At 37.3% G+C, this 20,785-nt stretch overlaps 5 protein-coding genes across 9 annotated transcripts; 2 read left to right on the top strand and 3 right to left on the bottom strand.

The window, feature by feature from the left end:
- The first annotated feature begins 567 nt into the window (after positions 1 to 567).
- On the top strand, positions 568 to 4,033 carry ube2t (ubiquitin-conjugating enzyme E2T (putative)). 2 transcript variants are annotated; one of them, XM_079588983.1, is made up of 7 exons: positions 568 to 711; positions 893 to 1,010; positions 1,108 to 1,177; positions 2,541 to 2,646; positions 2,814 to 2,912; positions 3,005 to 3,088; positions 3,225 to 4,033. In XM_079588983.1, the coding sequence occupies exons 1-7, from the start codon at positions 586 to 588 to the stop codon at positions 3,345 to 3,347; spliced, it is 726 nt and encodes a 241-aa protein (XP_079445109.1). In that variant the 5' UTR covers positions 568 to 585; the 3' UTR covers positions 3,348 to 4,033. The 2 variants fall into 2 exon arrangements, with proteins under 2 accessions (XP_079445109.1, XP_079445110.1); XM_079588984.1 differs by having other exon boundaries at positions 576 to 693; positions 3,225 to 3,904.
- Positions 4,034 to 4,079: 46 nt separating this feature from the next.
- LOC306985345 (putative methyltransferase YdaC) lies at positions 4,080 to 8,018 on the top strand. Of its 4 annotated transcripts, none has more exons than XM_079587497.1 (3): positions 4,080 to 4,129; positions 5,161 to 5,598; positions 6,340 to 8,018. In XM_079587497.1, the coding sequence occupies exons 2-3, from the start codon at positions 5,163 to 5,165 to the stop codon at positions 6,534 to 6,536; spliced, it is 633 nt and encodes a 210-aa protein (XP_079443623.1). In that variant the 5' UTR covers positions 4,080 to 4,129; positions 5,161 to 5,162; the 3' UTR covers positions 6,537 to 8,018. The 4 variants fall into 4 exon arrangements, with proteins under 4 accessions (XP_079443623.1, XP_079443622.1, XP_079443620.1 ...); XM_079587496.1 differs by lacking the exon at positions 4,080 to 4,129 and adding an exon at positions 4,138 to 4,380; XM_079587494.1 differs by lacking the exon at positions 4,080 to 4,129 and adding an exon at positions 4,484 to 4,628.
- Positions 8,019 to 13,273: 5,255 nt separating this feature from the next.
- On the bottom strand, positions 13,274 to 14,304 carry LOC306986032 (uncharacterized protein; the record flags this gene model as incomplete). Its single annotated transcript, XM_079588873.1, has 5 exons — positions 14,180 to 14,304; positions 13,982 to 14,099; positions 13,821 to 13,912; positions 13,616 to 13,730; positions 13,274 to 13,371 (listed from the first exon to the last, which is right to left on the bottom strand). The coding sequence occupies exons 1-5, from the start codon at positions 14,249 to 14,251 to the stop codon at positions 13,274 to 13,276; spliced, it is 495 nt and encodes a 164-aa protein (XP_079444999.1). The 5' UTR covers positions 14,252 to 14,304.
- An 11-nt stretch (positions 14,305 to 14,315) lies between these two features.
- LOC306985341 (uncharacterized protein) lies at positions 14,316 to 18,816 on the bottom strand. The gene is made up of 6 exons (XM_079587486.1): positions 18,559 to 18,816; positions 18,243 to 18,344; positions 17,695 to 17,927; positions 17,384 to 17,562; positions 17,082 to 17,173; positions 14,316 to 14,519 (listed from the first exon to the last, which is right to left on the bottom strand). Exons 1-5 carry the CDS (start codon positions 18,758 to 18,760, stop codon positions 17,128 to 17,130), a joined length of 762 nt encoding a protein of 253 aa, XP_079443612.1. The 5' UTR covers positions 18,761 to 18,816; the 3' UTR covers positions 14,316 to 14,519; positions 17,082 to 17,127.
- LOC306986030 (uncharacterized protein) lies at positions 18,765 to 20,468 on the bottom strand (the record flags this gene model as incomplete). Its single annotated transcript, XM_079588862.1, has 6 exons — positions 19,812 to 20,468; positions 19,562 to 19,700; positions 19,452 to 19,481; positions 19,098 to 19,154; positions 18,836 to 18,921; positions 18,765 to 18,779 (listed from the first exon to the last, which is right to left on the bottom strand). Exons 1-6 carry the CDS (start codon positions 19,893 to 19,895, stop codon positions 18,765 to 18,767), a joined length of 411 nt encoding a protein of 136 aa, XP_079444988.1. The 5' UTR covers positions 19,896 to 20,468.
- Positions 20,469 to 20,785: the final 317 nt, after the last annotated feature.

Below are 20,785 nucleotides of genomic sequence, written 5' to 3'. Positions count from 1 at the left end.
TTACATCTGACCCAGGAGGTGGGTAACACAAAAACTACCCAAACAATGAAAAAATACTCCACTCCAACTGGGAGATGACAGACGATTGACATTCACCAAGCCATGCAGTTAAAATAAAATTTTTAAAATAAAAAGCATTTATCAAAATTTAAGTTTCAATATTTCCTGTGACTGTGTGACCATGCGCGTTGACCTCGAGCCTACAATCATCCGAAGGACTGAACTGCATTGCATTTCAAGCTATTTTTGCAACTGCTGTGATGAAATAAATCTGCTCTTCCACTTTCCGAGGATTGTGTTTCATATTAAATAAATCCAAAAGGCATATTTCCAATGGTTGACATTATATGCACTAGGCTAGCTAAATTGAATGAGCTGAGCTCATTTCACAAATATTTTCAATAAAAGGTAGCCAACAAAACATTTCACCTCTCACATCCATACAGGCATTTTAAGACTGTATGACAAAGTGAGGATTGCTTCTGCTGGAGCAAAAAAAAAAGACAGTGAATCAGATCAGTGAACAGGCAAGAAACTACAATACCCACAATGCACCTTGAAGTAAAACCGCGCGTCGGTCGCACAATGACGTATGCACATTTAGCGGGCAGAATCAAAAACAGGGGCTGTGTGTGTTTAGTGTTCAGCGTTCACAGTTTAGTCATAAAGCAAAACGCGGCAGTAACAACACTAGTAAGTCAAGATATCAAGGTAAATATCTCATATGATGGTCAATTAAATTATTAGCTTCAGCTAAAAACTGAGTTCGCACGCAGTCTTCATAGATAGATTAAGTTAACATTGGGCTGCTTGTAAGGGGAATGTGCCATTGTGTATTGTGAATATGGCAAGTAAGTATTGTTCGCTTAATAACCGTGTCGTGTTGATTCAGACTGGCGTTATGCAGAGAATCAGTCGCCTGAAGCGGGAGATGCAGCTCCTCAGCGCTGAACCTCCTCCGGGAGTCTCGTGCTGGCAGGTCGAGGGACGGCTGGACCAACTACAGGCCCGTCAGTCTGCCTTCACTTCACATCACATGCCATATCTAAGTACATCTTCAATACTGACAGCGTCCTCACTCCTGCGTTACTCCTGTGTTTGATATAGAGATTGTTGGAGGTGCAAACACTCCCTATGAAGGTGGCCTGTTCACACTGGAAATCAACATACCTGAGAGGTGAGCTTACAGAAGTTACAGTACACATCCTGATGTGCCACAAGGCAATATATGTAACTTTGTTTTCTTATTTGTTTATTTATTTATTTTAAATGAAAGCAATGTGCTATATTTTAGTTCAATACTAATTTATTCTGTGTTGTTTCATATTTTGAACGGATTTCATATATGGTATTAACCTTTAAAATATGCACAATTTATTTCTACATTAAATAATACAGACAGTATAAAACGTTTAAAATAGAGTGCAAGGAGACTAGTGTAGCATCTGATGTAAAAGCCATATGAAAATCATATGTAATACCATGGTTTAACTACTAACATAGGCTATATTAGAGATGCACAGATTGCAATTTTCCTTCAAATAACTATTGACAAACAAAAAGTTTATTTTCTTCAATGCACAATTTTATTTTCTTAATAAAAAATCACAAGATAAAGTCAGTAATAAAAATAAGAACAAATAAACTAATTGCAAATAACAGCACAAATAAAAGCAATAGATAAAATAAAGACAGATATGAAATAAACAGATAATTTTTTATGAAGGTTTTCAGGTGGGTCTAACTGTACGTTAGTATTCTGGAAAGAAATACTACAGAAATGAAAGTAATCAATTGTAAAATAACACTTGGAGAGTCTTCATTGTAAATATTAAATACAAGATTAATGCTTGCAAATAAATTTACAAAAGTTATTCAGTCGAGAGCAGTAAGTGATTTTCTGTTTGTCTTTTGTTCATTGATTAACATGACAGACAGCTGCTGGTTTATTAGGCCACTGTCACTTTAAGAGCTTATGCACAGATCCAATATACTGTTACACAACATGTTTTCTCAAATATTTACGTTCCAAAACTGACTGTTTAATACTCACCAATTCAGGCATTTTGCAGGCTTGTACTAATAGTGGATAAAAGCAAGATGACAAATTAAGTTATAACCGTAATTGAACAAAACTATACAATTATTCTATCTCCACACAGCATATATTCTCTGGCTCTGTAGGCGTTGTTGTCCCACTCCGGGTCGAACTAAACACAGCTAGAGTTACTGACGGTTTCTGTTCATGACATTTCCATTCCGTGAAATGAGATTGTCCTTACACACAAAAACGTGCGTTTTTGCTCACCCCCCAAAATTTGGCAATTTTAACTTGCTGTATAAAATGATCTGTGGGGTATTTTGATCTAAAACTTCACATACACAGTCTGGGGACATGAGAGACTTGAGAAAGTGGCATAGCAGGTGCCCTATAAAACAAAACGATTAAAGTCTACCACAGGGTTAAATGTTCTTAGCATCATTGTGCAATTTTATGAAATCGATTTTAGACGCGTTTAACACTTTTCTCACGTTTGAAGGTATCCGTTTGAGCCGCCGAAGATGCGTTTCCTGACACCCATCTATCACCCCAACATTGATAATGCAGGACGCATTTGTCTTGATGCTCTGAAATTGCCACCGAAGGTAAAGACTGAAAACATTTAATAACCTTTAATATAATTCTAGTGTGAATTATATATGTTTTGCAAAACATAATTTATATATGACACTTGTAGTGATATTAGCACTGACAGTAGACCTTTTCTATGCATATTTGTTGCTATTGTAAAACCATGCATTTTCTTTCAAAGGGAGCGTGGAGGCCCTCGCTCAACATTTCTACATTGCTGACTTCCATACAGTTACTGATGGCCGAACCGAACCCCGACGACCCCCTCATGGCTGATATAGTGAGTTCAGCTGCTGTGTGTTCCCTCAGTTGTTTTTGTGCTGCTTTCTTTACTTCACGAGGTGTTCTGACTGTGCTTTACATACTTTCCAGTCCTCAGAATTTAAATACAACAAACCACTTTATCTAGAGAAGGCAAAGAACTGGACGGCTGAACATGCTCTCCAGAAGAACAAGGTATGATTTGTGCTTTTTTTAGGTCTGTTGTGTTTTAACTGTCTGGCAAAGCCTGAGCTCAACACACACTGTCGTTACACACATGAGCCACTGCGGGGAGCCATTGTTATTTCACTCTTCCCTCTTGTGTTTGAAGGGTTGTGTGGAGACCGATGAAAAGACTTCAACCGAGAATAAAAATAAGAAAACTGCACACAAGAGAGAAGCACTTTCTGCACAGGAGAATTTAGAGCATACCAAGAAAGTATGCATGCAGTAGGTTTATATTTTACAAATGACTGATACTCGATGATTAAGTTGTTTATTATACAAATTGTTTATTTTTAGTATGGCTATTTTTCTTGTTTACTTTTCTTGTTGATTATGTGAATGTAATAAAATATATTTAAAGTTACACAAAGTTTCTATCTTCTCGAATTGTTCATTAGTCCTTAATACGTTTATAGCATCTGTTGTCTAAAGGGCCTAAAAATGTCAATATAAAATTATATCTAATCTTACACATTATACTTTACAATCTGTAAAAGATCCTAACAAAACTATATTGCAACCTGTTTAAATCACCCGTGGATCTGTTTATATCTTCAGTTTATGGCACTGACTTAAATGTTTGCACTTCTGCTGAGCATTTATTCACTTGTCTGAAAACAATGTGATTATTACAATAATTATAGCTGAACAGTAAAAAAAGTTGTAACCAATAAACAAGAAATATGTTTTGACAATGTAAACATAAATATAAACCAAACAGTGTTGGTAGGCAATACCTTTCAGCGCTGTTACATGATTATTTCTGAAAATGCATGACATGATTTTAAAATAAAAAAACATGAAAAAATGGTCATAGACTTATTTCATATTGTGTCATAGCAGAGTGAAATGGATTTTGACACAAGAAAAACATATATATGGCTGGATTTGGTCCATGGGGAATTGATTAGATGGTTGTGGTTTGCTATTGGTGGATCTCATGTGAGTGACAGGTCGCCCCGCCCTCACGAAGGAGCTCACCATCGGAGAAGATATGAGATGTTGCTGCAGGTAGGAGGGGAAGTTGTTTTGAATAAAGATTATGAGGGCACACGAATTAAAAAAAGTGCACGGATGCATCATTTATAATAAACTGCAACATTCAATAAAAAAAAAATAAGTATTGTGAATATTGATTTTACTGTGACTTTAAATGGCTACTTCTCGTAGGGACTCCTTGGGAACCTACTACAACAGTCAGAATGTAAAATATAATTTTGCTAGATTTTGGAAATAATTAAGCACTGTTCCAGTTATTTGGGGTAAGTAAATAACCTTTTAGAATATGTCTTATTGATGTTTTTGTCGTAACTAAATCAATGTATGGACGCTTCAGACGTGGCTCGCGCGGTCGCTGGAATTTTCACACGGTCCCTTATTTACTGCAGGAAAGGAAACACACACACACACACATCATACTGCCGTTTTATCAACTTGAACTCGCGTAGACTGTGTTTGATTAAATGTGTTAACTATATTTGTAGTAGCCTATAGCTATAAAACCGTCAACGTAAGTGTGCTATTACTATTTTTTTGTAAGACAAACTCGCTCCCAGCCCGTCCTGAAGAAAGTGAATATCGAAATAAATGTTACTTTACTACACTAAAGCCTTTAACCATACAACTATTTAAACATAGGCCTACATTTACCTGTATGGGTTTAAATTAGACTAGAACGCAGAGAATGGACATTGCCTTCTCATTTCATAGTCCAGCACATGTGGCAACTTTGTGTGTGTAAATAACATTACTATGTCCAGAAACCAATTTCAATACAAGCCTACATTAAGTTTAAATTCACGACATACTGTAGATCTAATGGGTGTTTAAGATTTATAGTAGCCTGCTACATTATTGATACTCGAGTCTAATACATTTTCATTAGGCCTAAAGTATTAGTACTTTTTTTTGCAGTTTTTATTAAAGCAAAAAAAAATAAAAAAAAATAATTACACACAAACACAATTATTTGAATTGCGTTCAATTCTGTTTTGGTCATAAATGTTTGTGTGTAAAATAAATGTTTTGTTTTGTGTGTCTAGAAATGCTGTCTAACAAAGTGGGCAAACAGCTGGGTCACCCCACATATTCTTTAACTGGATGGTTGGTGAGCAAGTTCTTTAAATGGCACAATCTGATTTTGGAGGAGAATGCAGTGAAATTGAGCAACATACAACCCAACGACACCGTGCTGGAGCTGGGTCACGGGCCGGGCTTCGGTCTTCAGGAGGCCTCGCAGCTCCTCATGGGCCCGAGAGGGAAACTGCTCGGTGTGGACTACTCACAGTACATGCATCGGATGGCCAGCAAGCGCATGCAGGAGCAGATCTCCAGAGGAAAGGTTGTGTTGTATTACAGTGATTTGGTGAACATGCCGATAGAGGAAAACACTGTTGACAAGGTGTTTCACTGTAACTGTTATTACTTCTGGCCGGATCTGAAAGCGGGAGCGAAAGCGATCCACAGAGTGATGAAACCAGGTGAGATGAGTGATTTAACCAAATCTCTAAACCAAAAGCGATATGTGTTTATTATAGGCAAACTTTAAGTAGGCATATAAAGATGAATTAAGAATAGACTGAGATTAACAGGGTAATGTGCCATACGAGTGAGGTGAATTCGAACGAATTAGCCACCTCGTAAAATTCGTGCTGAGAGGTCGGGTTGGTTTTGGAGCTAGTTGGAGCTAAACTCTGCAAGTCAGTGGGCCTACAGGAGCGGCGTTTGACACGTGTGCCTTAGAAGAACCATTTTCGGTTCCCCAAACAACCTTTCAGTGAACATTTCTTATAAGAACAATTTTTGTATAAAGTGTAAACACCATTCTAATAATCCAAAAACCTTATTCTGCGATAAAAAACCTTTTGTGGCTCCAAGGATGCTAAAGGTTCTTCATTGAACCATCCAACCCGATCTCACGGCAATTCGTACGAATAATACGAGGTGGCTATTATTGAGGTGGTTATTCGTACATATTTTATGAGTTGCCAAATTCGTACGAATGACCTACCCCTGACCCCGCCCCTAAACCTACCCATCACGTGGGTTTAGACAAATCGTACGAGTGAGGTCTTATGAATTAGCCACCTTTTAATCACTCGTACAAATTGGTCGTGAGAGCGTTGAACCATCAGTGCCAAAAAAACAAACTTCATTTTAACAGTGTATCATAACATAACACAATGTTTAACGTTCAGAACAAATTATTTCCTGTTCCTCAGGTGGAATTATGGTTACAACTCTCAGACTAGAGAGTGTTAAAAAAGTAGCCTCGAAGAACATGTTTAGCGGGGAGAGCTGGCGTCCTGAGGTCTACATGGAAGCGCTGGAGTCCTCTGGGTTCACAGATGTCCGAATGGAGAACAAAAGAGAGAAACTCGTCACATTTCAAGCTATTTTTGCCACTGCTGTGAAGTAAAATCACTGTGTAATCTATTGATATGTTAAAGTAAGATATCTGCCCTGTCAAACTTTCTCAGGATCCAATATTCTCCAATTCATTGTTAAAATTAAACGGTGGCTGTAAACGGACAGATTTATTCAATCATACAGTAAATAATAAATAATGAAGACAACTTGTCAATTAAAAATATATTGAATATGAAATGTACGGTAATGCATATATTTAGCAAAATTATTTTCTAGAAGATTAAGGTATGGACATTAAATGGTTTTCCTGGGGTAACACACCGATCTCACGAAAGTGCGTATCTATACGACAAATTATTTCTCGTGCCATTTATACGCCAAAAATAGTTTTTGCGTGCATATGATATGCACTTTATGGCGTGTAATATACACACACTCCCCACCTCTAATCCTACCCAAGGGTTTTCAGTGCGTAGCATATGCACGCAAAAAACATTTTTGGCGTATAAATGGTACGAGAAATAACATTCGTGGTATAGATACGCACTTTCATGAGATCGTGTTGGGTAATGACGTGTTTCCACGGTCGAAACACTGATTTAGCGATTAAATGAGACATGATACAGTTCAGTTGTACTGTTTCTTTCAACATTCCTTCTGATGTTCATTCATGATGATTTTGTGCTACAACTAGTAGGCCTAAAGATGATATTGTCATGGAAATTCTTAATACGAATACAACCTACTTAGGCTACGTTTACACGTCGTGGCCGGTTATTTTCATAAACGGACATTTCACCCCTCTCCGTTTTCAGAAAAGTGTTCGTTTACACAAACCCGTGTATATGCCGTCAAGAGCATGCCAAACCTATAGGTGGCAGTGTAACGAGAAGCTCAAGCCCACGTTAGCCAATCAGAATCCCGAAAATATAGGTTGCACTTTTGAAGCAGTGCAAGTTCTGTCGCATACTGTGACGTCGCTGCCTAAAACTCAGTTTTCTCAGTTTACATGCAAACGTGAAAACGGAGTTTTCCAAAATCTTCACTCTGGCCGGAGTTTTTAGAAAGAATCGTTTTCAGAGAAGAATTCTCAGTTTGCGTGTAAACGAGGGGCACAACCGAAGGGAAATGTCTCCGTTTTTCAAAATAACCATGTACGTGTAAACGGGGCCTTAATCTGACTTCTTCACCACGGACAATTTAAACAACTTCCAGTTGTTAAAAATAATAACTAGTATCTTGAGGTAATTACCTGAATACAATACATTCCTGAAGTAAGGTGACGCCGTCCCGTCAAGAAGCTACCTCAATCACACTGTTTCTTTTGTTGTCTTTTGAGCGTAGAATCTTTAGTACTTCTATCAATCGCACATAGATGTTCTGTTGTTGTCTTTTGAGCGTAGCATCCATTTCTCAGCTGCGCAGCATATATACCTGACACGACTCCCAAGTTGCTCTTTGTAGAAATTACATTTTATTCACGGCCGGGAGATCACTGGCCACAACAACCAAGTGAGTCTCCTGAATAGAAAGATACATGTGCATTTAAATCATTGAGTAAAAATCAATGTCACTCAAGTCTTCTTCACTGTGATTTGTTCTGGTGATTGGTTTGTAATGATCTAAGCTAATCACTGTTAGTTCACTGTGTTAATTAAGCACTTTTTGGGTAAGCATATAAGGACCTAAGCATCCTTAGTCTGCATTTCTCTGTACATTTAATGTTGAAAATACATATTACATCAAATATTTATATCACAATATGTTCACAAGCCGTCGGGCGCCGCTCTGCCACTTCAAAGGCTACAGCGGGATAAAGAGCGCCATAACTTCATTCATTGTTTGATCGGACAAGGGCTAATGAAGCACCACTGTTTTTAAGTCAGTGATTTGGCCCTAAACCATTTTGGTTGAATATGTTTCAGAATTTTTTGTTTATCCCGAGGTTTACTGCAGTCCGCCGGATCCAAGCCGTATCCAGATCTGATGAAGGACCTGCGCCTGGACACGACGGCATTGCAGTCCCAAAGTGTCAACTCTCCCCTGTGAAGGCCTCCTTCTCCCCTTTACCTCTGTACAGATAAAACGTCTAAATAATTATGGTTGCATTATGAATTTTTAAGGCCAGACAGGGAGTTTGTTGAGGTCAATTTGTAGAGAAAAACTACATACCTGCGCACATATTCAAATGCGCATACATAGACTAAACACTACGCACTTTATATATAAATATATATTATATATATAATATATATATATATATATTATTCAACGCCTGCACCGTGGAACCTATATTTCAAGGTTTTGAGTGTTTTCTGTTAGAACGGTGTCTTGTTGGCGGAGATCATTAGACTTTCCATTGCAAAGACTAATGATCTTTGCAACGGAAGTGAATCAATCAAAACTTACTTTAGCTGGACAATAACTTTAATCTAGAGCTGCCGTAAAGCCAAAACAATCTCTGTTACTTTAATTTCCTATTATCACTGTAAAGGTGCTTTGAAACAATCTATATTGTTAAAAGCGCTGTATAAATGAAGGTGACTTGACTTGTTCCTCCAATCGGGAATAAGCTACATCTATGTTTACATACACACCTTTTGTTTTGTTTAAATAAATAATTCCAATTGATGGGACATTATCCTGCTCCACTTCACACATGTTGATGAGTGGAAGGAGAATTTGAGATGCACGTTCCGCACATCATACGTCATTATAGCATTTCGACGGCATTGCACATGTCCTGTTAATTGGTTAATTAAATTCATGAAAGAAAAAGATAGTGTATGTATATACAATGATGTGTATACAGTTCCAAAACATGTGTTTAATATGTTTGTTGGTATAGATTTTTGTTGTGATGTGATTTTGAAATGAATAAACTGCTTGTGAAATTAGCTAAATTAATAATAAGCTTTATTGGCCTGGATGCTGGTGTTTAAGCCCAATTTCCCCCCAAATAAATGTATTATTTGGAATAATAGATGCATTCAATATAAAAATAGATCTCTCTTCTATAATAGTTGGTATGAAAATATAATATTACATTAGTTAGACAACTTTTAAACTCAAATGGTAATTTATTATATTCTTATAGTGAATTATTGGATACATTTGGGTTTCCAGTTACACCAAAAGAGTATGCTGTTGTATTTGGCGCCATACCTCAACAAGTTATACATTTTTCTATGCAAGAACTTGTGGAAGATATTATTCTGAGGCAATATACTGTATGTTAAAGACATCATGTTTCCTGGAGACATTGATATTCTGAAACACAGTTGTACTAATAAACATATTTTAACAGGTGAAAACAGCTACTCATTGTGGAACAGTGTATTTAGAAATATAAACTGGAACAAAGCTTGATGTATTTGTGTTTGAATTATAAAGTAAAAGAGGTTACATTTAAAATTTTACATGGTATATATCAAAAAGTGTGTTAGAGAGATTTAAAGATATTGATTATTCACGTGATTGTTGTACCATAGATAAAGTATCTATAATCCATCTGTTTTGTAATTGTTCTTTTTGGGCTGGATCTGGAAAATTTAATTAGAAGTAAAACAAATGTTATAACTAAATTAAATAATGTTGATATATGTAGTAGCCTATGTATTATTCCAATACAAGTAATAATAATACTTTTACTTTTGTTGTATAACTTTTTATTATTTTGGGAAAATTTCATATACACAAGAAGACTTCGTCAGTCACCAACTCATTCCAATATAAACCCGGATGATGGATAATGATATCCTTAATAAAAAAGGTTGATAATTCTACAAAACATTATGATCATGTTATGGACATTATTATTTTATTTTTTTACCCTTTGATGCAGAGAAATAAAGGAATTTGTTCACACTTTTTTATTTTAATGTAATTAAATGTTTTAATGTATTTTGTTTTAATATCCTCAACATTTTATAACTTAACACGAAAGTGTGCTTAATAATTCAACAATGCAATAGGATAAATATAACAGTTATTATTATCGATCACGTAGGCTTTATGCCGTTGCACTGGTCAAATGTAGCCAGGGCGCCACACGTTTCCCGCGTGATCAGAACCGATCGGAGCGCACGGATTTATCTCTGAAGTGATAGTAAGTTAGTTATAAACTCTCCAGATGATTTGTATGTCGTTAAAAAATGTTTATCAAACATGAAATATTTTCAGAAAGCCGTCTGTTTACCCAGAGAGAACTAATACCGCTGCAACATATTTTTCTTTTGCAAATATTTTGGTGCAAAAAACACTTGCATAGCCAGCTAGCCTGAATTAGCTTTCTTGGTAGATTTTGAAATTAAGTTTGATGGCAATAGTCAGCTAGTCATCTTCTATCTGTTTTCTAAAGATCATGTTCACTTAAAGGTGCCATGTGTAATTGTCTGGCAAAAAAAATCAAGTCATACTCCACATTCCATATAAATATGTGATGTAGGATATGGTATTTTATAAATCACACACTATAAATATGATAAAGAAGCAGAAACAGATAGTTGCAGTAAAGTAAGATATTTTAATAAGTTGAAGAAACAATAATGATTTGTGACACACACACACTCGATTTGCGCATCGCCATCATGTGTGTATTACAGGTAGCCTAACGTTATTACATTGCTTCCTGATATCACGTGCGCAAACACAAATAACCTATATATATATATATATATATACACTACAGGGCCGTTGAATGCTCGTATCTGATATCCGTGAAGCTCTTGTAATTATTACTTTACCCAACCTCTCCATGTCGAGTGATGCAGTAAACATCAGACAGCGCACGTGAACCGATCATCTCTACTATAGTAAAAAAAACACGAACACTGTTGAAAGATACAGTAGGCTACACATGACCTGTTCGCGCCACAAATTGTTCTCCGTCCTTAGCGACCGAGTCATTGAATGTGAATCAGCGGCTGCTGTCGTCAGCGAGCAGCACTCTTCAGACAACGAGGGCGCGCGCGCCGCGTTGATACCTCCGTTTCAGTTTCTCGAACCCGCGCAGTGCGGCGGTCAGAACACGGAGACCATTCTGCCCCTAGCTATGCGTGTGAAGCGATCCCGGGCGTGTCAGAATGGGTGCTGAACGTTGTAAAACAGGGCTATGCGCTGCAGTTCGCTCGCCGTCCCCCGCGCTTTCGAGCCGGGACCGTGACGAGCGGTCCTTTTCTTATCTGATCTGATTTGTGCTTCTCTTGCCAAAGGCTTCAGCCATCCTTCCGCTCTCTTCCCTGAATTGAAATGAAGTAGTGGGCTGTACTTTCCACACGATAGACATCAGGTTCAAGTACGCCCACAAGCCGTGCGAGTTATTCATGTATTGCAGGTTGGCTGGTGGTTATGTGCCCCGCATACCGCCTCCCATGGCCGAAACTGGTATTACGACACCTGTCGGGCCGTGGCTAGTTATGCTAATGCTAATTAAGGTTGATATCTCTGCAGCACTATAACTTGACATTTTTTTAATGACATCATTGCCCTTATTTCTTCTCATTCTTTTGATGCGTGTAGCTCATTTTTTGGATATTTTTACCTCAATTTTTACACATGGCACCTTTAAAGGAATATTAAGATTTACACTAAATAAACTTTCAAAAGCCAGGACTAATTGGATGTGTTTGAGGATACCAGGGCTAACATTTCCCTTGCCACTAGCATTCCAGTAGCCTGTTGGTTAATTACTTACTCCTGTCCCACTATCCTGTGGTGCTATACTTTAATTTTCTACAGTGAATTGAATTTGATATTAGCTTCTGGGGATTTAATTCTGCCTTTGTCTATTGTAGTCAATTCCAGCACTGTGATGTGTAATTTGCTTTAAAAGTAGATTTCCTGACATGATTCATTTTCATTTGCAGAAATGACAAATCCGAAAACCAGACCATGCCCTTCCTGCCAGACTTCTAACAGGCTGAACAGAAAGACCTGCGTTGCCTGCCTATGCTGCCTCCAAATCAATCTGGATCTAATAAAAAAACACCAAAAAGTTAAGAACAGCAACTGGGCCTCGTCAGTTAAAAAGAACCGAAATTTTAGCAAAATTGTAAATTCTGCCCAGCTGTCGGTAAGTTTTCATAATTCTGATTTAACAAGAGGTAGGCCTACCAGATAATTAAATATTCATCACAGTTGTAAATGCATTTAATATCATTAAGAGTTAGAAGGTTTGTGTTTTGGTTGCCAGAAGGGCAGGACAAATATAGTTGGGGTTTAGGACAATTTTAGCTTCTAAAGCTGAAAGCATCCACACTTATACAGGCTACATTGACCTGTCAGAGGAAACTTTTGCAAACTGTGATCTATACAACCATTTTTGCTTTCACACAAGTGAATCTGCCCACTTCTTTGCCATCATCAGAGCTGCAATGAACCACGATTCCTTAACAAAGTTGCAGCTCTTGAGTTGGTGCTGTTTAAACTGGCCTGTACACACCTACACTGTACCATAATCTTCTGTAATACTAATTTGTCAAACCAGAGGATACAAATATTTGTCTTCATTGTTGTTCTTGCAGGTTTTGAAACTCAACGCACTGGGTTACAAGGCCATCCTTTTTCTGGGCCATCAAGACCGCAATGGCCAGATGATTGGAGATATGATCCACTTTCTTGAGCCAGCAGAAGGGGCTGCTCAAGATATCATCATGAAGATGAGCAAGCTGTATGAGCATCTACTGAGAAGTAAGTTGTCCTTAGTTTAACATGAAAATATATACTGTATTTATGAAAATAATTGATATACTTTAATTTCCCCCATATAAAGTATTTAGACTCTATTTAGTAGTAAAGATTTTGGGTTCGCACTTTGATGATGACTGCTAGCTCCTCTATTCGTGCCTGCAATGCCCCAAGGCTGCCATCACCTGGATCCGTTTCTAAATCAGAGTCACATTATTGAGGATACACAATCACAATCATTCTATTACATTCAGCAATAATTTTTCTTTAAGCATAATTAGGCTAAACCTATGGTTCACGTTGGCTCTGTTGTGTAACCCCATAACCTTCCCAGGAATTTTTATGACAAGACCACTGCTATACAGTGTGTGCTATTTAACATAATTTCACGCAAATGTGCCGATAAAGCAAGCAAAGCAACCTTTCAACCAGCCAACTCACCCTCAGCCCATTGCTGCACTTCAGACACCCATAGCTGCAGTGTGTCGTCATCTACACCAAGCTCATCTTTGGTAGCATTCAGGATGTCCACTTGTTCTTTGAGCATCCTTACGGTCTACAATAACAAATGTCCGTACATGTACGCATGTACATTATTTGTGTTTATTTTTCATTATGATATCAACATCACTGTTAAAAAATTTACCTTGGCATATCTCTGGCTTAAAGTGCGGCCCATATTCTTGACTTTCTTTTTATTCCACCCGGAAGCCAGAAGGGTCAGCATGTTTGTTCTTCCTGAATTCAATGTCAGTACAAATTATTAACAACAACAACAAGTCCCCCCACCCCCCACACCACACACACCTGCTTTGGACATGTACTTGGTCGTGATTGCTGCTCTGGACAAGAAACTGTTCACTTGCTCAACCTCTTCTCCAATTGTTGAGCCTGCACCTTCCTGAAATGCGCCTCCCCATTTGATCTAATAAGAAGTGCGTACAATAAATGTTATTTCTAAATTATTCAATGACTACTAACTTAGTCATTAACGTTGCAATGTACCTCGCATTTCCCAGTGTGAGCCTTTGCATGCATTACAGACAGGAAAGGACGCATGGACAGGAGCTTCCTCATCTCAGGGCATTGCTGAGCCACCTTGGACAAATATGGGAAATATTTGCATGCCATATCAGTTTCCTGGGGCATTTTCTGCTAACGTCCTTTGTAGGAAAAGAGGGTAGGCAAAAATCTCCCCTCGATACATATTTAGTGCTCCAAGGAGGACTCCATGGCGACAGACAGCAATTTCAAGCCCTTCCTCATCCAATTTGCTGGTATTTTTCCTGGAAGACTCCTTAGCTGCTCTCCAACTTGAAGATCCACACGACCCTTTTCCTGAGATCTATAAATTCAAAGATTATAACATAAAACTAAATGAATTTTTAAACCCTCTAAGATTTGTGACTGTCAACTAGGCCTGTCGCGATAGTCAGTATATCGACTTATCGCACGATATATGTAAATGAGCGCGATAATTTTTGGTGCCGTGATATATACATTTTTTTATAATTAAAAATAATGAAAATATTTATTTTTACATAAAAATGAATGTCACAAATATTCTAGTTCTTGTACCTTGCACTTTTTTGTTAACAAAAGTGTATTTATTATTTATTTGGGATATATTTTTTCACATTCCGATTCCAATGTCAAAATTTATTCTTACAGAATAAGAATAAAACGTTCTTTGAAAGAGTGTACTTCAGGGTGGGAAATTAGCACCCGCCACCCGCCGAGGGCGGGTACTTTTTCAAAGTGGCGGGTCACTTTGTCGTGTATACCAGCCACAGTGGCGGGTGGATTATAATAATGCTGCGTTCGCACCAAAAGCGAATACAGTTCGCAAAAATTCGCATCCACCGACGGACCAGGACAGGACCACCATACGCGCGTAAACGCGTCTTTACATTGACTTAACATTGAATGTAACCAATAAACACATGCTGCGAGTGATTTCATTGTACGGATTGGACAGCCTTTGTCAAAGAAAATGCGGTTGCTAAGTAACAATAATACACTTTTGTCGAGTAACTCTTTTGATTGGTTTTCAGCGCTGTGTGTCACGGCGCTGAAGAGACCGTTAGCTAAGCTGAGAATATATAAAAAAAGTGTGTATTTGAGATTTTCTACTTAAATTAAAGTGTCATTCAGTCGGTCTGTGTTCTGTCACGAGCCGCTTGCGCTGTTTGTGCGACTAAATCTGCGATCAAAATGCAGGCTGATATCCAGCAGTGTTTTTAATGTTGATCATATGAGCAAGAATGCAATGTTTCCCGAATATCCACACGATTTCAAATGTGACATTGATTTTATACAACAGTAAAAAAAAAGGGGTAACATTTAACTGATGTACTGCATTTAAAACAGTAGTCAGGCTTATTGCTCTATTTTGCAACGAAATCTGTGGCTTTGAACGAATCGTGAGATTCAATGAATGAATGACTCGATGACCGCCACCTACTGGCTATTTTAATATAATATTTTTATTAATATTAAACGTTTTTTAACATTGCATATTTATTGAACATTGTTTTATTTAAAGCATTATTTATTTTTAAAAGGTATTATAAAGGTTAAAAATTAAATGGAAAAATGTATTAAAGGGGGCGAATATTGTCCCTTAATGGAAAAGGTGTGACTGCAGTCTAAGTGGAAGAGAGGGGGGTACCAGGGGGTACGGCACTCAAAAAAATTGGAGAACCACGGAACTTAGGAAAAGGGATATGTAGAATTGCACAAGTGCTACTGCTAAAGAGTGCAATGTAAATAATTTCTCATAAGCTTAATTGAATGGCCTAGACCCCTAGAGAGAATAATTATGACATTTTCTGTCTAAAGACTACATATAAAATAGCTACCTAAAGTAACTGCAGTTTACTAAAAGTAATGACTAAAAGTTTGCATTCATAAGCATTTTCGTCTGAAGATGAAGACTAAGACTGAATCAAAAATGGTTGCCAAAATGAACACTGGCCTACACACAAGCGCACTACAACGCTGTTGCGTATGTATTAAATATGACTGATCATTTAAATAAAATTTTTTATTTAATTCAAGTAGCCTATATAGTAGCCTACATAATTATTTTCCAGGGTTTAAAATGTATATTTTCCCCTCATACTTATGTTGGAATGGGTACGAAGTTGGCATTGAATTTCATTTGAAATGGTATTAAAAAGGTCTTAAAAAGCCTTGAATTTAAGCTGGAGGATCCTGGGGGTACCCTGAAATAAATAAAAAACATATTGAAGCAATTTCTTTCTTGCAATTTGAATTCCGGAAAAAGTGGCTGGTAAAAAATATAAGTGGCTGGTAAAATTGGGCATCCACCAGCCACTGTGGCTGGTAGACAAAAAAGTTAATTTCCCACCCTGGTGTACTTGCATCATTATTATGCTATTATATTGTCATAATGTAATCAGTGGCATAAAATGGTCTGAAAATTACAATAATATCGTTTATCGCAATTAATTTTGGTGCAATATATCGCACAACAAAAAGTAGTTATCGTGACAGCCCTACTGTCAACAGGTTCTCAAAGTTACAGGACTGGATGATGTGTTCTGTTTGCAGAACTAGGATAAACTAGTTTAACACGTGTGGAACCTCCAAATGTATGGATATAAAAAGCCATCACTGTCCTTTTGAAATAGATAGAAAAAAATTAATCTGAGCTTCATAAAGTTTTCAGGTATGCCTTTTCTTACCTTAAAGTAATTTTAATAAGACATTAAACCCTGGAGAAGCCTAAATCAAGCAAGTCTAAAAAATATCAGTAATTTCCTGCACAGGTTACACTTTCTGTTCTTACTCTTTCATTAATAAGTCTGTATGATTATGTTATTGTACTTAAAGTAAATAGTGTCAAGACTGCAGTGAGACAAAAACAAATATTGAAACTTGCATGATTTGTTTGTCTGTGGATGTTGTCAACAAACTCAGCAACCTCCTCATCTTTCTGAATAAAGACCTTCAAAGTTGCCTGGCTCTGAAGTGCTGAAACAATACAATACAATACTCTGAAGTGCTGAATGTTGACATGGGCTACTAGTTAACTTAACCCTTATATCTAATGCATAAAATATAATTTCATATTAAAATTTCGACATTTTGGCTCCTTAACCTGATTTGGCTACTAAACATTTGAAGTTTAGGAATCAATAGTTAGGAATACTTTTTTGGTCTAAAACCCTAAATGTGAAATACCTTGCACTTGATTTGAAGCGATAAAGCTTGCGGTTTCCGTCAACTGACACTGCAAGCATCTCTGGAGTGCAGGCAGGGCAGTCAAATGATTTATCACGGAATATCTTCTCCACCTCGTACGTCACAGCGACCCACTCAGAAAAGCTTTTGCTGAAGGCATCAGCTGATATTTTGCCAGCCTTTTAGATATAGGACAAACATAAGAGAAAAGTCTAAGGAAAATAATATTTGTGTATGTGTAACTCACCATAAACACTAACTAATAAACATTGCATGCATCTTCATTAAGCTTGGCAAAATTGAAAACGTACTCTTCCGAAGCGCCCTGTTCTTTCATCAAGCATTTTGATGTACGCCTTAAGTGATACACCTGGTGCGGCCATCTTAAGGTCATAGAAAGACTGAAAGACATCAGTGGTATACAGGGTGCAGAAATTCATGGTGCCAGGCCAGTATCCATCACGCTGGATGTCCTTAATGGTGGGGGACCATGTTAGGAAACAGCTGGTGCAACTCACAGCTGGCAATACAAGGTTGTAGCGGCCTGTAGGGAGCATTAATTCAAATGAATAAATTAAGTAATACTGTTAATTTATCTCAACAGAACAAGGAAACAGGCCGTTGTTTCTAATTCCCTCTTTCTGATAAGTTTAAATGGTTATAGGAAAAGTTCATGCAATTCTCAGCGGGCACAACTCGGCACAAGACTGGCAAGCGAGCAGAGCAGATGTCAACTATATGCCTCAGTTTAGCTGTGGTAAGTGTACAGGGTGAGTTACAGTGACTAAATAATAGAGACTGCAACTCTGCAGCTTCTCAAGATTAAAGCGAAGCTACCATGTGTAAAATGTCCACTTACCATTTATGGTAATGACAGCCACATTTCTGCCAGGTGACACATGAATGTTGCCTGTTGAACAGCCACACACACGATCTGGTCTCTGTATAGGTAACAGCCGTGCTATCAAAAAAATAAATTGTGTATTGTTTAGATACCCCAAAAAAAGCACACACACTAACTTGTTCTGCAAATAATAACTATTTATTCAACTAAAAAGATGCATTGCATAGAGAATTTGAAAAACATCAACATTTGGTTTCTTAATGTGAATCCAGTAACAGGAATAGCCCATGTTTCATACATAGTAAGGCATAATACTTGGAAATGGTCTTACCCATTTGCTGATGCAACTCTGACAAAGGCTGCAAAAACCCTCCAGTTAGTGACTCTCTGTTGTGCAAGACAGCGCGTGAATGAACAGCAGTATCACAGTCCTCACAAAGGAACGGGAAAGGCAGGCAGTCCAGACACCTCACAACAGCTTGCTTGCCGCACTGGCACCCACAATGTGGATGTGGATGTTGGGTAGCCGGCATATTTTCAAGAAGAAATGGCCTGGCCTCTTTCCACTTTTGTGAGGACACTTTGTTTCTTATCTGCTTATTTGTCACTGCTGTATCCTCTGTACTGTCTACTTCGTCTACTCCATCCTCAAGCAGCTCAAGCAGCTCCTGACGAAGCACCTCAGTTTCAGATCCTAACAGAAAAAGAATTAAAAAAATAAACTTTGCCAATAAACCAACTCTATTGTTTCAAATTGACAACAGCTCATTCATTTCTACCTAAACCAAAACTGTCAAGAAATGACATATAAACTAATTAAAAGTATAATCTATCCAGGCAATTACAGTACACTGTGCTTTAATTATGTACCTTTTGTTAGGTTGACACTGGCAACAACATCAGTTGGTGCCGCACATCTGGGCTGTTCTGTGTTAACACATTTTTTTTTAAAGGAAATACAGGTGGCAAAGACATGCAGATTTTATAAGGGAGACTATCAGTTTTCAGTACAATTCTGACAACAACATTTGCTCTGTTTCATTAACTAATGGTATTGCTGATGAGACTGCAACCCCTTCAACGTGACATAAGGAGAGAAGAGAGACAATCTGGAACTTTGAAACTCCTTTTCACAGACTTTAATAAGGTTATGGAGATTAAAACCATGTCAATATCAATCTTTATTAGTTTTTCATTAAATCACAAAATTTGTTTTTGCTTTACCTGTGCGTTGATGTTGCTTAGTAGTTGCCGCTGAAAATGACATTGAGACTAATTTAGTAATAGAAATTGTTAAGTAAACAGAAAGGAGAAATATAAGTATGACTACTAACCAGATGGCATTCCACTGGTTTTCCTACTACTGGATGAAGGCCTTTTAGGAATAACAAACCCATGCCTGTCACACTTCTTCCATTGGACAGGGGTTGGGTTGTGTTCCCTCTGTGCCTTGAGTTCCTTCTGAGCCTCACTCTGTGTAATTCAACAAGACACAAACACGCAACACTCCAAATAATGAGTCAATAACTGAGGTGTAAAATAATTTTCTTCAAACGTTTTGCCATAATGCAACACTAAACTTACCTCCAAAACCCGAAGAACTCTGTTGACATCCTGAAGCTCATCCTCTAACTCCAAATCTTCAGCATCGAAATCCAAACCACTCATTTTCAACAAACTAAACAGAGATAATATTGACAGAACATGTCTGTAACATAAAAATAAAGAGATAGCTTACTTAATGAAAACCTATAATCAAATGCATCTTCATAGTTTGTACTCGGGTGAAAATGTAAAGTAAAACAAATATGAAAATACATGCAGAGTTATAACGTGAGGTTATAATGTCATTCACGTTGGCAATTTTTTTTTTTTTTTTTACAAAAATACCTGAATTTTAATTTTACACACTCACTTTAATAACGTTACAATATATAATATTGTAATGCTCGTTTTGTGGCCCGTACAATTAATTAATTTTGCCTCAACTTCATAACAGATTGCATCAGTCTTCTCAACAGATTAACCTGCAGCCATGTGTTTCCTTTACGGTAGAATTTAGCTAGCAAGCCCGTTAGCTAGTTTAAATTGGCTTAAACTACTTTGAGAACGAGTCAAAGATTTACATTTAAATTTTTTACTTCTTGAAAAAGGTTTGCGAGATTTTAGCAAATCAAGCCAGACATGTTGTCTTTCTAAAACAGCTGTATATCACCTTCAGAAAATAAATGATAGCCAAAGTTTGACTTACCTGTCTCAGAAATGCTCATAAAGAAAAAACTCCCAAACTCTGGTGCATTGGTTGCAAATGACCCCGTCAGAGTCTCCATAGCAACGGATTATGGGTAGTTCTCTTGTGCCAAATATTTTATCGAGATTAATTGATTATTAATGGTGAAATGGTAACGTTTGTGTGCTAATGGTATGCTGAATATAAATATATTATTAATAAAATAATCTTTAAACTAATCAATGACGCTGTTGTAGAGGTAAAAAAAATAATGACCATAACATTTTAATATTGTATTGTAGGATTATCAATCACATGATTGTGTTGA

The sequence above is a fragment of the Phoxinus phoxinus genome (genome assembly GCF_949152265.1).
Source record: "Phoxinus phoxinus genome assembly, chromosome: 18".
Classification (NCBI taxonomy): Eukaryota; Metazoa; Chordata; class Actinopteri; order Cypriniformes; family Leuciscidae; genus Phoxinus; species Phoxinus phoxinus.
The sequence above is the reverse complement of the archived record's forward strand: the minus strand, read 5'-3'. Positions and strand labels throughout refer to the sequence as shown.

Bases quoted from the DNA above. Each gene is read 5' to 3' on its own strand.
- ube2t (XM_079588983.1), top strand. From the start codon at position 586: ATGACGTATGCACATTTAGCGGGCAGAATCAAAAACAGGGGCTGTGTG. The intron at 712-892 runs GTAAATATCTCA...GTGTTGATTCAG, and splicing joins TAGTAAGTCAAGATATCAAG to ACTGGCGTTATGCAGAGAAT. The intron at 3,089-3,224 runs GTATGATTTGTG...TTGTGTTTGAAG, and splicing joins ATGCTCTCCAGAAGAACAAG to GGTTGTGTGGAGACCGATGA.
- LOC306985345 (XM_079587497.1), top strand. From the start codon at position 5,163: ATGCTGTCTAACAAAGTGGGCAAACAGCTGGGTCACCCCACATATTCT. The intron at 5,599-6,339 runs GTGAGATGAGTG...CCTGTTCCTCAG, and splicing joins CCACAGAGTGATGAAACCAG to GTGGAATTATGGTTACAACT.
- LOC306985341 (XM_079587486.1), bottom strand. From the start codon at position 18,760: ATGCCGGCTACCCAACATCCACATCCACATTGTGGGTGCCAGTGCGGC. The intron at 17,928-18,242 runs GTAAGTGGACAT...TGCTCCCTACAG, and splicing joins GGCTGTCATTACCATAAATG to GCCGCTACAACCTTGTATTG. The intron at 17,563-17,694 runs GTACGTTTTCAA...TATATCTAAAAG, and splicing joins GAACAGGGCGCTTCGGAAGA to GCTGGCAAAATATCAGCTGA.